Genomic DNA, 17,410 nt, shown 5'->3' with positions numbered 1-17,410 from the left:
GTGTGTGTGTGTGTGTGTGTGTGTGTGTGTGTGTGTAGGCAGACCACCGAAGGCACAGGTGGAAAATATGATCCTAGGCACCACACTGTGAACCACATGGCCCACACAACATGGGGGGAAAGAAGAGCGTTACACTGACCTGGCACAGACTGCCTATGCTTGGACACTTGTCAACACAACAAACTCATCTGGGACTCAGAGCACTCTACTGTACGAAACAACAGCAGCTACATCTGAAATAAGACAAAGAGAAGTTTCATCTGAGGAGAAAAACATGTTTTAGAGATAACTATGTCTTAGTTATCTCTAAAACACGTTGTTATTCTCCTTAAACTGCTCTTTGTCTTGTAGCCATTGTTGTTGATCACAAATTAACACATTGAATGAAGAAGAACCCAACAGATTCATATTTACACATCTACTGTAATGTACAGATGGTTAAAAAAAAAGGCAAATCTGAGAATATCTTTGTAATATATCCAAAACCGTCGAAAACCGAGTCATTTCTTGATATCAGATGAAATGCATGTTTGAAAATGGGTTTTGAATTGATGCGTCGTGTCCATACATTAACAATACATTATTTACAGTACATGACATGCTTTGCCCCCTGTCTGCTGCAAGCAGGAGCAGTGTTGGGGGAATCTTGTCTCCATCTGGCAGCAATTACGTTTTCGAGAGCTCCTCACTGTGCCCCAAAAGAAGGGGTGTACCTATCATATCGTTTCAAATCAGAATCATGTTCGACAGAGAAAGACACAAGCCAGGCTGGAGAGAAGAGTTTTGAGATATAAGATATATCAGAACTGGTCTAATTCTACAGTATTTCTATGGACCAGTGTGCCTGTCATTGTTTGAATTAGTTGATTAGATTCATTTTGGGGTAAAACAAATATTAACACACAGTGCCAGTCAAAAGTTTGGACACACCAACTCATTCAATGATTTTTCTTTATTTTTACTATTTCCTACATTGTAGAATCAAAACATTTAAATAACACATATGGAATCATTTAGTAACGAAAAAAGTGTTAAACAAATCAAAGTATATTTTTACATTTTAGATTATTCAAGTAGCCACCCTTTGCCTTGATGACAGCTTTGCATAAGCTTGGCATTCTCTCAACTAGGATCACCAGGAATGCTTTTCCAACAGTCTTGAAGGAGTTCCCACATATGCTGAGCACAGTTTGGCTGCTTACTCTGCAGTCCAACTCATCACAAACCATCTCAATTGGGTTGAGGTTGGGTGATTGGGGGGCCAGGTCATCTGATGCAGTACTCCATCACTCTCCTGCTTTGTCAAATAGCCCTTACACAGCCTGGAGGTGTAAGGGCTCCTGTTGAAAAACAAATGATAGTCCCACTAAGCGCAAACCAGATGGGATGGCGTAACGCTGCAGAATGCTGTGGTAGCCGTGTTGGTTAAGTGGGCCTTGAATTCTAAATAAATCCCTGACAGTGTCACCAGCAAAGCACCCCACCCCATCACAGCTCCTCCTCCATGTTTCATCGTGGGAACCACACATGCAGAGATCATTCATTCACCTACTCTGCATCACACAAAGACACGGCGGTTGGAACCAAAAATCTCAAATTTGGACTCATCAGACCAAAGGACAGATTTCCACCGGTCTGATGTCCATTGCTCGTGTTTCTTGGCCCAAGCAAGACTCTTCTTATTGGTGTCCTTTAGTAGTGGTTTCTCTGCAGCAATTTGACCATGAAGGCCTGATTCATGCAGTCTCCTCTGAACAGTTGATGTTGAGATGTGTCAGTTACTTGAACTCTGTGACACATTTATTTAGGCTGCAATCTGAGGTGCAGTTAACTCTAATGAGCTTATCCCATGCAGCAGAGGTATCTCTGGGTCTTCCTTTCCTGTGGCGGTCCTCACGAGAGCCAGTTTCATCATAACGCATGATGGTTTTTTCTGCACTTGAAGTTCTTGATATTTTCCAGATTGACTGACCTTCATGTCTTAAAGTAATGATGGACTGTCTATTTCTTTGCTTATTTCAGCTGTTCTTGCCATAATATGGACTTTTACCAAATAGGGCTATCTTATGTATACTACCCCTACCTTGTCACAAATGCATTAAGGAAATAAATTCCACAAATTAACAAGGCACGCCTGTTAATTGAAAGCATTCCAGGTAACTACCTCACGAAGCTGGTTGAGAGAATGCCAAATATAAAATATATTTTGATTTGTTTAACACTTTTTTGGTTACTACCTTATTCCATATGTGTTATGTCATAGTTTTGATGTCTTCACTATTATTCTACAATGTAGAAAATAGTTTTAAAAAATAAAGAAAAACCCTTGAATGAGTAGGTGTGTCCAAACTTTTGACTGGTACTGTGTATCAGGAACAAGTGAGGCCCTTATATGGAGCGTTGCGGGACACCACATTAAGGCCCGAAAGAATTCCATCAATGTCACATTATCATGTTTTATTGTATTTTGTGTTCAGATTAAAAGGCATGATGGATGACATCCAACTTTTCATCACAATTATATGACTATACTGAATTATATCACAAATTGAATGACTGATTTCAGCACTCATTGTTAATGTTAGAGTATTTCCAAAATGTACTCAGGATTAAACTGTAAATCCAGCAGAGCAGGGAGAGCCCCCACAGGTTTATCTATCTTTCATATATATATATATGCCATTTAGCAGACGCTTTTATCCAAAGCGACTTACAGTCATGTGTGCATACATTCTACGTATGGGTGGTCCCGGGAATCAAACCCACTACCCTGGCGTTACAAGCGCCATGCTCTACCAACTGAGCTACAGAAGGACCAGATAAGATATCTGGAGACATAGTGGATATATAATATATATCTATAGTCAGACTCTAGAGAGGAGAGGCTCTACGTTATATGAACCTGTTTGTCAACTACGTGTTGTATTGATCTGGCCTTTATACAGCCGTGACCCATAAAATATGAGCTAAACATAGACTCTGCTGTGTGGCCTGGAGCAGATATATACATCACCAGTCAAAGACAATAGCAGACACAACTATAGGACCTCAGCATGGGATTGGGTTTCCCTGTCAATCCTAAACTACAGATGAAAAACAAAGGCTTGTTGAAAATGTCAACAACTTTGGTCTCAGAACATGTACGCAGCCTAAACATGCTCTTATTTCAACCTCCATTTAGCCTACACATGCTCATATTTCAATCTCTATGTAGCCTACACATGCTCATATTTCAACCTCCATTTAGCCTACACATGCTCATATTTCAACCTCTATGTAGCCTACACATGCTCATATTTCAACCTCTATGTAGCCTACACATGCTCATATTTCAACCTCCATGTAGCCTACACATGCTCATATTTCAACCTCCATGTAGCCTACACATGCTCATATTTCAACCTCTATGTAGCCTACACATGCTCATATTTCAACCTCCATGTAGCCTACACATGCTCATATTTCAACCTCCACTTAGCCTACACATGCTCATATTTCAACCTCTATGTAGCCTACACATGCTCATATTTCAACCTCCATGTAGCCTACACATGCTCATATTTCAACCTCCATGTAGCCTACACATGCTCATATTTCAACCTCCATGAAGCCTACACATGCTCATATTTCAACCTCCATGTAGCCTACACATGCTCATATTTCAACCTCCATGTAGCCTACACATGCTCATATTTCAACCTCTATGTAGCCTACACATGCTCATATTTCAACCTCTATGTAGCCTACACATGCTCATATTTCAACCTCCATTTAGCCTACACATGCTCATATTTCAACCTCTATGTAGCCTACACATTCTCATATTTCAACCTCCATGTAGCCTACACATGCTCATATTTCAACCTCCATGTAGCCTACACATGCTCATATTTCAACCTCCATGAAGCCTACACATGCTCATATTTCAACCTCCATGTAGCCTACACATGCTCATATTTCAACCTCTATGTAGCCTACACATACTCATATTTCAACCTCCATTTAGCCTACACATGCTCATATTTCAACCTCTATGTAGCCTACACATGCTCATATTTCAACCTCTATGTAGCCTACACATGCTCATATTTCAACCTCCATGTAGCCTACACATGCTCATATTTCAACCTCTATGTAGCCTACAGTCGTGGCCAAAAGTTTTGAGAATGACACAAATATTAATTTCCACAAAGTTCGCTGCTTCAGTGTCTTCAGATATATTTGTCAGATGTTACTATGGAATACTGAAGTATAATTACAAGCATTTCATAAGTGTTAAATGCTTTTATTGACAATTACATGAAGTTGATGCAAAGTCAATATTTGCAGTGTTGACCATTCTTTTTCAAGACCTCTGCAATCATTTACATTACATTTACATTTAAGTCATTTAGCAGACGCTAATCCAATCCACCCTGGCATGCTGTCAATTAACTTCTGGGTCACATACTGACTGATGGAGCCCATTCTTGCATATTCAATGCTTGGAGTTTGTCAGAATTTGTGGGGTTTTGTTTGTTCACCCGCCTCTTGAGGATTGACCACAAGTTCTCAATGGGATTAAGGTCTGGGGAGTTTCCTGGCCATGGACCCAAAATATCGATGATTTGTTCCCCGAGCTACTTCATTATCACTTTTGCCTTATGGCAAGGTGCTCCATCATGCTGGGAAAGGCATTGTTCGTCACCAAACTGTTCCTGGATGGTTGGGAGAAGTTGCTCTCGGAGGATGTGTTGGTACCATTCTTTATTCATGGCTTCTCCAAAAGTCTTCGCCTCACTGTGCGAGCAGATGCACTCACACCTGCCTGCTGCCATTCCGAGCAAGCTCTGTACTGGTGGTGCCCCGATTCCGGAGCTGAATAAACTTTAGGAGACGGTCCTGGGGCTTGCTAGACTTTCTTGGTCGCCCTGAAGCCTCCTTCACCACAATTGAACCGCTCTCCTTGAAGTTCTTGATGATCCGATAAATGGTTGATTTATGTGCAATCTTACTGGCAGCAATATCCTTGCCTGTGAAGCCCTTTTTGTGCAAAACAATGATGACGGCACGTGTTTCCTTGCAGGTAACCATGGTTGACAGAGGAAGAACAATGATTCCAAGCACCACCCTCCTTTTGAAGCTTCCAGTCTGTTATTCGAACTCAATCAGCATGTCAGAGTGATCTCCAGCCTTGTCCTCGTCAAAACTCACACCTGTGTTAACGAGAGAATCACTGACATGATGTCACCTGGTCCTTTTGTGGCAGGGCTGAAATGCAGTGGAAATGGTTTTTTTGTGGATTCAGTTCATTTACATGGCAAAGAGGGACTTTGCAATTAATTGCAATTCATCTGATCACTCTTCATAACATTCTGGAGTATATGCAAATTGCCATCATACAAACTGAGGCAGCAGACTTTGTGAAAATTAATATTTGTGTAATTCTCAACTTTTGGCCACGACTGTACACATGCTCATATTTCAACTTCTATGTAGCCTACACATGCTCATGTTGCATTAGCCATCAAGCCTCAAACCTCAAGCCTGAGATTTATGCTGACAATAGTGTTATATGTGATATATATAAGAAGGGATTGTAGTTGTTTATACATGAAGTAAACTGAAATCCCAATTATCCTCATTGGTTTTCAAGCTTGGACATACTGCATAGATTCTATTCCATAATACATTTTAATGTTTCAAAATAGGACTAAAATAAATGTGAATTTCTTTAGACACTACCAAAAACCTCTGTGGGGTAATTAATCTCAGAAAACTGGGACTAGGCTGTCCAGTAGTGGGGACTGAGGTTTCTGATGAGCCTAGAACTGTCTCAGGGATTTGGGGATGACAGGTTATTTATACATCTCACTTCAACATCTGACTACCCACAACTGAACTGGCCAGAGAAATCATATCCCTCTCTTAGGAACTGATCCTGACCAAAAGATATCTAGGCCAGAGTGAAAAGAATCAAATTAAATTTCGAAAAAAACAAATGCTATGTGTGTCAATCTAAATAGTGATTGAAAAATGTAACTAATCTTGTGTTCTAAATTGTGAGTTGATCTTGTTTCCTCAGGTGCCTATCATGTAATAAGAGGCATTTGAGAAATGAAGTGGCATATTTGACATGCCATTTAGTCTCTGCTGTAGCCAGGGGCTTAGCAACATACAGAAGCCTAAATATAATAAAACCTTGACTGTCCTCTATGATCCAGTAAAGACCATTCCTTCTGACCAGATGATCTGTTCAACATTCAACATGATCTCTGTGGTCTGCACCATCTCCAATTCACATACCATCCCAACAGACCAACAGATGGCCCAATTTCTATTGCCCTCCACACTGCCCTCACCCACCTGGACAAAAGGAATACCGACAGTTGAAGTCGGAAGTTCACAATACCTTAGGCAAATACATTTAAACTCAAGTTTTTCACAATTCCTGACATTTAATCCTAGTAAACATTATCTGTCTTAGGTCAGTTAGGATCACCACTTTACTTTAAGAATGTGAAATGTCAGAAAAATAGTAGAGAGAATGATTTATTTCAGCTTTTATTTCTTTCATCACATTCCCAGTGGGTCAGAAGTCTACATACATTCAATTAGTATTTGCTAGCATTGCCTTAAAATTGTTTAACTTGGGTCAAATGTTTTGGGTAGCCTTCCACAAGCTTCCCACAATAAGTTGGAGGAATTTTGGCCCATTCCTCCTGACAGAGCTGGTGTAACTGAGTCAGGTTTGTAGGCCTCCTTTTTCGCACAGGCTTTTTCAGTTCTGCCCACAAATGTTCTATAGGATTGAGGTGAGGACTTTGTTGTCCTTAAACCTTTTTGCCACAACTTTGGAAGTATGCTTGGGGTCATTGTCCATTTAGAAGACCCATTTGTGACCAAGCTTTAACTTCCTGACTGATGTCTTGATATGTTTCTTCAATATATCCACATAATTCTCCATCCTCATAATGCTATCTATTTTGTGAAGTGCACCAGTCCCTCCTGCAGCAAAGCACCCCCACAACATGATGCTGCCACCCCGTGCTTCATGGTTGGAATGGTGTTCTTCGGCTTGCAAGCATCTCCCTTTTTCCTCCTAACATAACGATGGTCCTTATGGCCAAACAGTTCAATTTTTGTTTCATCAGACCAGAGGACATTTCTCCAAAAAGTCAGATCTTTGTCCCCATGTGCAGTTGCAAACCGTAGTCTGGCTTCTTTATGACGGTTTTTGAGCAGTGGCATCTTCCTTGCTGAGCGGCCTTTCAGGTTATGTCGCTCTGGATAAGAGCGTCTGCTAAATGACTTAAATGTAATGTAATATAGGACTCGTTTTCCTGTGGAAATATATACTTTTGTACCTGTTTCCTCCAGCCTCTTCACAAGGTCCTTTGCTGTTGTTCTGGGATTGATTTGCACTTTTCGCAGCAAAGTAAGTTAATCGCTAGGAGACAGAACGCGTCTTCTTCCTGAGAGGTATGACGGCTGCGTGGTCCCATGGTGTTTATACTTGCATACTATTGTTTATACAGATGAACGTGGTACCTTCAGGCATTTGGAAATTGCTCCCAACGATGAACCAGACTTGTGGAGGTCTACAATTGTTTTTCTGAGGTCTTGGCTGATTTATATTTTCCCATGATGTCAAGCAAAGAGGCACTGAGTTTGAACTTAGGCTTTGAAATACATCCACAGGTACCTCCAATTGACTCAAATTATGTCAATTAGCCTATCAAAAGCTTCTAAAGCCATGACATCATTTTCTGAAATTTTCCAAGCTGTTTAAAGTCACAGTCAACTTAGTGTATGTAAAAGTCTGACCCACTGGAATTGTGATACAGTGCATTATAAGTGAAATAATAAATAATTTCCCCCTTCTGATGACCAGGTGGCGAATCACATCTCTGCATGTCTGGCAGACATATCAGTGTGGATGACGGATCACCAACTCAAGCTGAACCTCGGCAAGACGGAGCTGCTCTTCCTCCCGGGGAAGGACTGCCCGTTCCATGATCTCGCCATCACGGTTGACAACTCCATTGTGTCCTCCTCCCAGAGCGCTAAGAACCTTGGCGTGATCCTGGACAACACCCTGTCGTTCTCAACTAACATCAAGGCGGTGGCCCGTTCCTGTAGGTTCATGCTCTACAACATCCGCAGAGTACGACCCTGCCTCACACAGGAAGCGGCGCAGGTCCTAATCCAGGCACTTGTCATCTCCCGTCTGGATTACTGCAACTCGCTGTTGGCTGGGCTCCTGCCTGTGCCATTAAACCCCTACAACTCATCCAGAACGCCGCAGCCCGTCTGGTGTTCAACCTTCCCAAGTTCTCTCACGTCACCCCGCTCCTCCGCTCTCTCCACTGGCTTCCAGTTGAAGCTCGCATCCGCTACAAGACCATGGTGCTTGCCTACGGAGCTGTGAGGGGACAGGCACCTCAGTACCTCCAGGCTCTGATCAGGCCCTACACCCAAACAAGGGCACTGCGTTCATCCACCTCTGGCCTGCTCGCCTCCCTACCACTGAGGAAGTACAGTTCCCGCTCAGCCCAGTCAAAACTGTTCCCTGCTCTGGCCCCCAATGGTGGAACAAACTCCCTCACGACGCCAGGACAGCGGAGTCAATCACCACCTTCCGGAGACACCTGAAACCCCACCTCTTTAAGGAATACCTAGGATAGGATAAAGTAATCCTTCTCACCCCCTTAAAAGATTTAGATGCACTATTGTAAAGTGGCTGTTCCACTGGATGTCATAAGGTGAATGCACCAATTTGTAAGTCGCTCTGGATAAGAGCGTCTGCTAAATGACTTAAATGTAAATAATCTGTAAACAATTGTTGGAAAAATGATTGTGTCATGCACAAAGTAGATGTCCTAACCGACTTGGCAAAACTATAGTTTGTTCACAAGACATTTGTGGAGTGGTTGAAAAACGAGTTTTAATGAGTCCAACCTAAGTGTATGTAAACTTCCGACTTCAAATGTATGTAGGAATGTTGTTAATTGACTACAGCTCAGCATTCAACACCATAGTCCACTCCAAGCTCAACACCATGCTCAGGACCCTGGGACTGAACACCTCCCACTGCAACTGGATCCTGAACTTCCTGACGGGCCAGGTAGGTAACAACACCATGAACACAGGGGCCCCTCAGAGGTGTGTGCTTAGTCCAATCCTTTACTCCCTGGTCACTCATGACTGGTAACTCCAACACCATCATCAAGTTTGCTGACGACACGATGGTGGTAGGACTGATCACAGACCCCGATGAGGCAGCCTATGGGGATGGGATCAGAGACCTGGCAGTGTGGTGCCAGGATAACAACCTCTCCCTTAAAACTTCTTAGGGCTAGGCCCCTTTTTCTCCACTTCCTGCCTGAATGACGTGTCCAAAGTAAACTTCCTGTAGCTCAGGCCCTGAAGCCAGGATATGCATATAATTGGTACCATTGGAAAGAAAACACGTTGACGTTTGTAGAAATGTTAAAATAATGTAGGAAAATATAACACAATAGATATGGTAGGAGAACATCCAAAGAAAAACCAAACAGATTTGTTTTTGAGAGACCATCCTCTTAGAAATGCAAGAGAAATGTCATATTGAAAATTAGCCCCCTGGATGCCATTCTGATGGCTTCCACAGAGTGTCAGCAGTCTATGTTCAAGGTTTCAGGCTTGTAACTTCAAAAACAAATAAGAAATATCAGTTTTAGTAGAAGGACACAATCCTGTAAATTTGTGTTAGCGCGTGCCATGAAGACATTACGCACCTGCTAAAATCGGTTTCCTATTGAACATACAGTATGTGAATGTATGAAACCTGTGCCTGTTGTAAAAACATTTTGATGTGGGGCGCCGTACTCAAACAATTGCATGGCATGTTTCGGTGTAATAGCTACTGTAAATCGTACAGTGCAGCTAGATTAATATAATAATAATAATAATTATTAGATTAACAAGAATGTAAGCTTTCAGCCGATGAGACACTTATATGCACCTAAATGTTTAAAATCCATAATATTTCTGATTATTTATTTGAAATAACTTCGGCGCGACAAAGCTTATCGTGGACTAAAGGAAACGGAGGACCGAACACGCCCCCATCCACATCGATGGGGAAGTAGTGGAGCAGGTCGAGAGCTTCAAGTTTCTCGGTGTCCACATCACTAAGGAATTAGCATGGTCCACACACACACCCACACAGTTGTGAAGAGGGCATGACAGAAGAGGGCCTCTTCCCCGTCAGGAGGCTGGAAAGATTTTGGCATAGGCCCTCAGATCCTCAAAATGGTCTACAGCTGCACGATTGAGAGCATCTTGACTGGCTGCATCACCGCTTGGTATGGCAACTGCTAGGCACTCGTCCGCAAGGTGCTACAGAGGGTGGTGAGTAGGGCTGGAAATTGCCAGGGACCTCACAATACGATAACACAATACTTTGGTGCCTATATGATATGTATTGCGATTCTATATGTTTTGCGATTCTCACGATTCTATATGTATTGCGATTCTCACGATTCTATATGTACTGCGATTCAATACTGTGATTTTATTGCGATTCGGTGTTTCAAAAACATTGCCCGCCACATGTCTGCTGCAGACAGACAGTTTTTATCAGTCATTTAAAAAAAAAAGTTTTAATTCAAATAAATTGGCTCCCTATTTAAAAATAAGATGGAGAACAAACTATTAAGGAAAATAATACTGAAGTCTTGGTGCAGGTACAGCCAAAATAATATTGCGATATTGTCAAAATAAATATTCTGATATGTAACTGTATCGATTTTCTCCCCCCCATCACTAGTGGCGTGTACGGCTCAGCACACTCACTTACACTGACGCCCCACACACACACACACACACACACACACACACACACACACACACACACACACACACACACACACACACACACACACACACACACACACACACACACACACACACACACACACACACTGATGCCACACACACTCACCACATACACTGCTTTCACTGTCTATTATGTATTGTGTTGCCTTGTCACTTTACCCCTACCATTATGTACCTAGCTACCTCAATTAAGTCGTACCCCTGCACATCGACTCAGTGCTGGTATAAATACATTTTCAAAATATGTTTTATTGTGGAAAGGGGGGTCAGCCTAATTGCTCCTGGAGCTAATTAGGGTTAAGGGCCCATTAACAGATTGTTCACCTTGTCAGCTCGGGTATTCAAACCAGCGACCTTTCAGTTACTGGCCTAACGCTCTAAGCTCTAAGCTACGTGTATATACATATAGCCATGTACACTAAGGGTACAAAACATTAGGAACATCTGCTCTTTCCATGACATAGACTGACCAGGTGAATCGATGTGAAAGCTATGATCCCTTATTGATGTCACTTGTTAAATCCACTTCATTCAGTGTAGATGAAGGGGAGGAGACAGGTTAAAGAAGGATGTTTAAGCTTTGTGACAATTGAGACATGGATTGTGGACGTGTGCCATTCAGAGGGTGAATGGGCAAGAATAAATATTTAAGCGCCTTTAATCGAGGTATGGTAGTAGGTGCCAGGTGCACCGGGTTTGAGTGTGTCAAGAACTGCAACGCTGCTGGGTTTTTCAGGCCCAACAGTTTCCCATGTGTATCAAGATTGGTCCACCACCAAAAGGACATCCAGCCAACTTGACACAACTGTGGGAAGCATTGGAGTCAACATGGACCAGCATCCCTGTGGAAAGATTTCAACACCTTGTAGAGTCCATGCCCCGACAAATTTAGGCTGTTCTGAGGTCAAAAGGGCAACGCAATATTAAAAAGGTAAGCCTAATGTTTAACCCCACCCTAATCTTTTGTACACTCAGTGTATATAGCCATGTTATTTTTACTCGTTATTGCTATTCACTGTGTATTTATTCCTCATGTCACTATTTCTATTTTTATTACATCTTTAAGTCTGCATTGTTGTTAGTCTACACCTGTAGTTTACGAAGCATGTGACAAATATAATTAGATTTGGAGGCATGAACTCATACAGTACATCAAACAGATAACATCAGTCAGTGCTTCTAAGTTTATAATTTCCACTCAAAAATATGATCAACCCCTACAAAAATGTCCATTAATTAGAATCCACATAATAATTCACATTTCCTATTGCTGCAGGATTATTTTTCTGCTATAGCAAACTGGCTCAAATGAAGATCCTACATTTGTAGGAGCCTCTGGGAAAACACAACACTTCAGTATGTTTACATGGAATTAGAATTCACTATGAATATTATCTGTCTGTGGTGAGTTGATGCATACAGAATAAGAAATGGGATGATACTGTCTATTAAAGATGGATTCCGTGACGGTGAAATGTCTATTTGCGATATTACAACAACAAAGAAGTTACTGCAAACAATGAAGACTGTTTTCTTCCCCCTCGGATATCATTGCAAGCGTGATAGAACTCCAGAATATTTACTGCAAAAAGAATTGCCACGCTATATAATAAGTACATGAATTCAGAATAGGCTCAGTAGGCTACCTCATTAAATACCTGTTATTATCTATTCCTCAATAATAACATAAGCTTATTTTCTGTCAATTAAAAACTCCACAACATTGTATATCTTTGAACATTAGGGTAACTTCTGCATGCCAGATATACAGGCAACTGTAAGTTGTAAGTTGTATTTCATGTGATGATTGAGACCACTGTTAGGATCTGCTATCCCGGGCAGAACCCATCAAATCGAGAACTTCCAGCGAATCAGACGTGCCATTTTTTTTCTGAGCATTTGTTATCAGCCATAGGGGGTTATTAGACTGATGCTTTCTGGGAGTGCTGGCTAAATAACATTAGCTTGGATTACACATAACCAAAAAGTATTACCTCTAAAGCTTAAGCAAAATTGGACCTCCCGAGAGGAGCACAATTGGACCAGCGTAGACCGGGTTAGGGGGGGGGTTTAGCCGGCCCGGGATGTCCTTGTGCCATCGAGCTCTTAGTGACTCATGTGGTGGGCCAGGCGCATGCACATTGACTTCTTTCGTCAGCTGTACAGTGTTTCCTCCGACACATTGGTGCGGCTGGCTTCCGGGTTAAGCGAGCAGCGTGTCAAGAAGCAGTGCAGCTTGGCATGGCCGTGTTTGGGAGGACGCATGGCTCTCGAACTTCGCCTCTCCAGAGTCCGTACGGGAGTTACAGCGACGGGACAAGACTGTAACTACCAATTGGATATCACAAAATTGGGGAGAAATGGGGTAAAAAGTACAACAAAAAATATATATATATATAAAAAAATAGCTAAATGAGGTCTGATCTCTCTTTCACTAGGCAATTGATTATTTGAGGCATGAAATCTATACTGTACAACAACATAAAGAGTTGAATGTCTATTGCAAACTCTCCAATATGTTTCAGATGTCTTGATTTTATTTGGATGGAAACGTTTCAACTCAGGATCAACTATTATGGATGATTTTCATCATTTTTATGAAGACTGACTGGACATTAGAAACTGCTAGAATTTAAATTGATTATCATGAAAAGTTCATCTTTTTATGTGAAAATTAAAAGTATGAGAAGTTATCTTTGTATAGAAAAGTGTTGAGGTAAATCTTCATATAATTCAACTTAAGTAAAATTGTAAATCTTAAAAACAAATGTGATGGAATACAAATGTTCATCTATATTTGTACATTTAAAAAAGAACAATACATTTACATTCAGGATGTTAAAAATGTAACCAAGTGGGGCTTCCTAAACCACCCCATGATGATCACGATGTCTCATGTATCCATCCTTCAATGTGGAGATGCAGATGGCGATGTGTTAGTATCCTTTACTTGGACATATTCTAGCGTTGCATCCCAAATGGTACCCTATTCTCTACCCAGTACACTACTTTTGACAGAAGCCCTATGGGCCCTGGTCAAAAGTAGTGTACTATGTAGGGAAATGGGTGCCATTTGTGACACATCCTAACTGCCCACAGTAGCGCCAGATGCCGTGCTTTAGGTGTTCAGAACAGTCGACCGGCTGGTCAGAGACGGAGTCTATTACCAACACATCTGTTACACATGACTTTCTGGCAACGGACACTTTCTCTCTTTTAGTCATCTATTTCAGTGGTGGGGGGTTCTATGCAAACAGCTCGGAGAATTCAATATTGATGTTATTAAACAAGGTAGCTTCCTGTAGGCCTACACATACAGTATTTGTTTACAACATTTGATGTAGGGCTAGGCCTATTAAATGTTGCTAATCTACTATAGTTGCTTAGCCTACCTATCAATATTCAAAACTTTATGGTTCAAAACTTCTGTTTCTTTAGTTGTCAAGCTATGTCAAAGATAAGTCTAAAATCAATTTCATCCCTCCTTGTCAACGGTGACATAAACGGAAGAGCACAGTCAATGGCCAGCCCCTGCTGTAGGATAATGAGGCTCGGTTAATGGTCATCTACCTTAAAGTGAGAGTGATACCATGCGCCTTATAGGCAGGCATGTTCTGCTGGAAGAAATACTAGGCTACTTTGTGTTGTGTTATGTTTCTGTAGGCCGAAATACATTATTTTAAATTGTATTCGAACACTTGTAGAGCTGAGCCAGCCAATAGCATAATAAGCCTTCTTTAAATGTTATAGCTGACGCCTCAGCCAAGTATGGTCTGCACTACGTCTTGATGTTGCTAATTTTCTCCGGTCAGCTACTGAATCATGGGCTAATCTTGTTTCATGTAGCTGTAGGTTAGTAACATGTTCATCCAGCTTATTCTGACATTGTCACTTCATGACAATTTATCGAATGCATGAACATTCTGTTTCACTAAAGCTGTGAAAATGGAACACCTGTGTTTTCATGTTAAAATACTATGGTTTATGAATCAACTCCCCGTTGTATGCTAGTGCTACAGTCGGCTGCATCACTGTCAGAAGAAACGAACACACCAGCAGGCTGGCACAGTGAGCTCACCTGTAGGGGTCTCTGGCTGAATAGGACTCCATGTAACCCTCATCGATGTCAGAAGGACGTCGTGACTCTTCTTCCCTATTTGAAATATCCCTCTCACTATCGGTTCGTCGTAATCGGTGTACCGTTTCTCTGACTGCTCATCTTCCCGATCAAACGACTCCTCCCCGCAAAGCTGGGGAGCTGAGACCGAGCGTTTCTCGTTTTTTTGTTGTTGTGGTTGTTGCCTTCTGTTTTTCTTCTTCTTCCCACGGTTTCCTTTACTCACGGGCGACACCGGTTCCGTCTCGTTCAACTCCTCCTGGCTCTCTGACCAAGCGTTCCGTGCATTTGATTTTAAAGGGGATTCAAACATGATTTAAATACGATAAGAGTAAAGTCTAATTTTCGGAATGGTGCCTTGGAGACTATTTACTGGGTGGGCGCGTGCCCGCGAGGGTAAGGTTATTATGGCAGGTCTGCCAGTTGAAACTTCCCCCTCGGCCTCGCGCGCCCGTGGCCGTCCCTCCCGGTCATGCGCCTGCATCTCCATAGTTTATTTCTTGAAGTTGCTCACTTGCATCTTATGGATGACATATGGGACCAAGATGACTTTGCTACTTTGATGAATAATACATAACGACTACGTTTATTAAGGATAGAGCATTACATCAGTTTAAGAAGCTGTGAACCTATAGGTACTGAACAAAAATCAGCGTGGGAAAAAGTACTGAATTGTCATGCTTCAGTAAAAGTAAAGATATCTTAATGGAAAATGCCTCGAGTAAAAGTGAAAGTCACCCAGTAAAATACTACTTGAGTAGAAGTCTAAAAGTATCTGGTTTTAAATGTACTTATGTACAGTGGTGGGAAAAGTACTCAATTGTCAAAAGTAAATGCTATACATCAAATTCCTTATATTCAGCAAACCAGACAGCACGATTTCCTTATTATTATTTTTTTTAATTGAAAGCCAGGGGCACACTCCAATACTCAGACATAATTTACAAACAAAGTATTTGTGTTTAGTGAGTCTGCCAGATCAGAGGCCGTAGGGATGACCATGGAGGTTCTCTTGACAAGTGCATGATTTGTAACATTTTCCTGTACTCCTAAGCATTCAATTGTAACGAGTAGTTTTGGGTGTCAAGGAAAATGTATGGAGTAAAATGTACATTATTTTCTTTAGGAATGTAGTGAAGTAAAAGTAAATGTTGTCAAAAATATAAATAGTAATGTACAGATACAGTAGAAGTTGACATACACTTAGGTTGGAGTCATTAAAACTAGTTTTTCAACCACTACACAAATTACTTGTTAACCAACTATAGTTTTGGCAAGTTGTTTAGGACATCTACTTTGTGCATGACACAAGTCATTTTTCCAACAATTGTTTACAGATATATTATTTCCCTTATAATTCCCAGTATCAAAATTCCAGTGGGTCAGAAGTTTACATACACTAAGTTGACTGTGCCTTTAAACAGCTTGGAAAATTCCAGAAAATGATGTCCTGGCTTTAGAAGCTTCTGAAAGGCTAATTGACATCATTTGAGCCAATTGAAAGTGTACCTGTGGATGTATTTAAAGGACCACCTTCAAGCTCAGTACCTCTTTGCTTGACATCATGGGAAAATCAACAGAAATCAGCCAAGACCTCAGAAAAAAAATTGTAGGCCTCCACAAGTCTGGTTCATCCTTGTGAGCAATTTTCAAATGCCTGAAGGTCCCACGTTCATCTGTACAAATAATAGTATGCAAGTATAAACACCATGGGACCACGCAACCGTCATACCACTCAGGAAGGAGACTTATTCTGTCTGTGATGAAAGAAATAAAAGCTGAAATAAATAATTCTCTCTACTATTATTCTGACATTTCACAGTCTTAAAATAAAGTGGTGATCCTACCTAACCTAGGAGAGGGAATGTTTTACTAGGATTAAATGTCAGGAATTGTGAAAAACTGAGTTTAAATGTATTTGGCTACGGTGTATGTAAACTTCTGACTTCAACTGTACCCCCAAAAACTACTAAGTATTTTTACTTAGGTACTTTACACCACTGACAAAAAATAAACACAACATGTAAAGTGTTGGTCCCATGTTTGATTAGCTGAAATAAAAGATTCCAGAAATGTTCCATATGCACAAAAATATTATTTCTGTCAGGTATTGCACAAATTTGTTTACATCCCTGTTAGTGAGCATTTCTCCTCTGCCAAGATAACCTGACAGTTGTGGCATATCAAGAAACTGATTAAACATCATGATCATTGCACAGGTGCACCTTGTGCTGGGGACAATAAACGGCTACTCTAAAATGAACAGTTTTGTCACACAATGCAATACCACAGATGTCTCAAGAGTGTGCAATTGGCATGCTGACTGCAGGAATGTCAATCAGAGTTGCTGCCAGGGAATTGAATGTTAATTTCTCTACCATAAACCACCTCCAACGTTGTTTTAGAGAATTTGGCGGTACATCCAACTGGCTT

General features: G+C 41.2%; 1 protein-coding gene across 50 annotated transcripts in view; it reads right to left on the bottom strand.

Annotated features, from left to right (window-relative positions):
* cerkl (ceramide kinase-like) overlaps positions 1 to 15,426 on the bottom strand; it is a 104,657-nt gene extending 89,231 nt beyond the window's left edge. For 49 of the 50 annotated variants that reach the window (XM_052522599.1, XM_052522640.1, XM_052522641.1 and 46 more), the window contains exon 1: positions 14,939 to 15,425. In XM_052522599.1, coding sequence (XP_052378559.1) covers positions 14,939 to 15,290 — 352 coding nt within the window. In that variant the 5' untranslated portion in view covers positions 15,291 to 15,425. Of the gene's footprint in view, positions 1 to 14,938 lie in introns of all 50 variants that reach the window. The other variant, XM_052522651.1, reaches the window with a different exon arrangement.
* Positions 15,427 to 17,410: the final 1,984 nt, after the last annotated feature.

This window comes from Oncorhynchus keta, chromosome 7, assembly GCF_023373465.1.
Source record: "Oncorhynchus keta strain PuntledgeMale-10-30-2019 chromosome 7, Oket_V2, whole genome shotgun sequence".
Classification (NCBI taxonomy): domain Eukaryota; kingdom Metazoa; phylum Chordata; class Actinopteri; order Salmoniformes; family Salmonidae; genus Oncorhynchus; species Oncorhynchus keta.
This window is presented reverse-complemented; position numbering and strand designations above follow the sequence as displayed.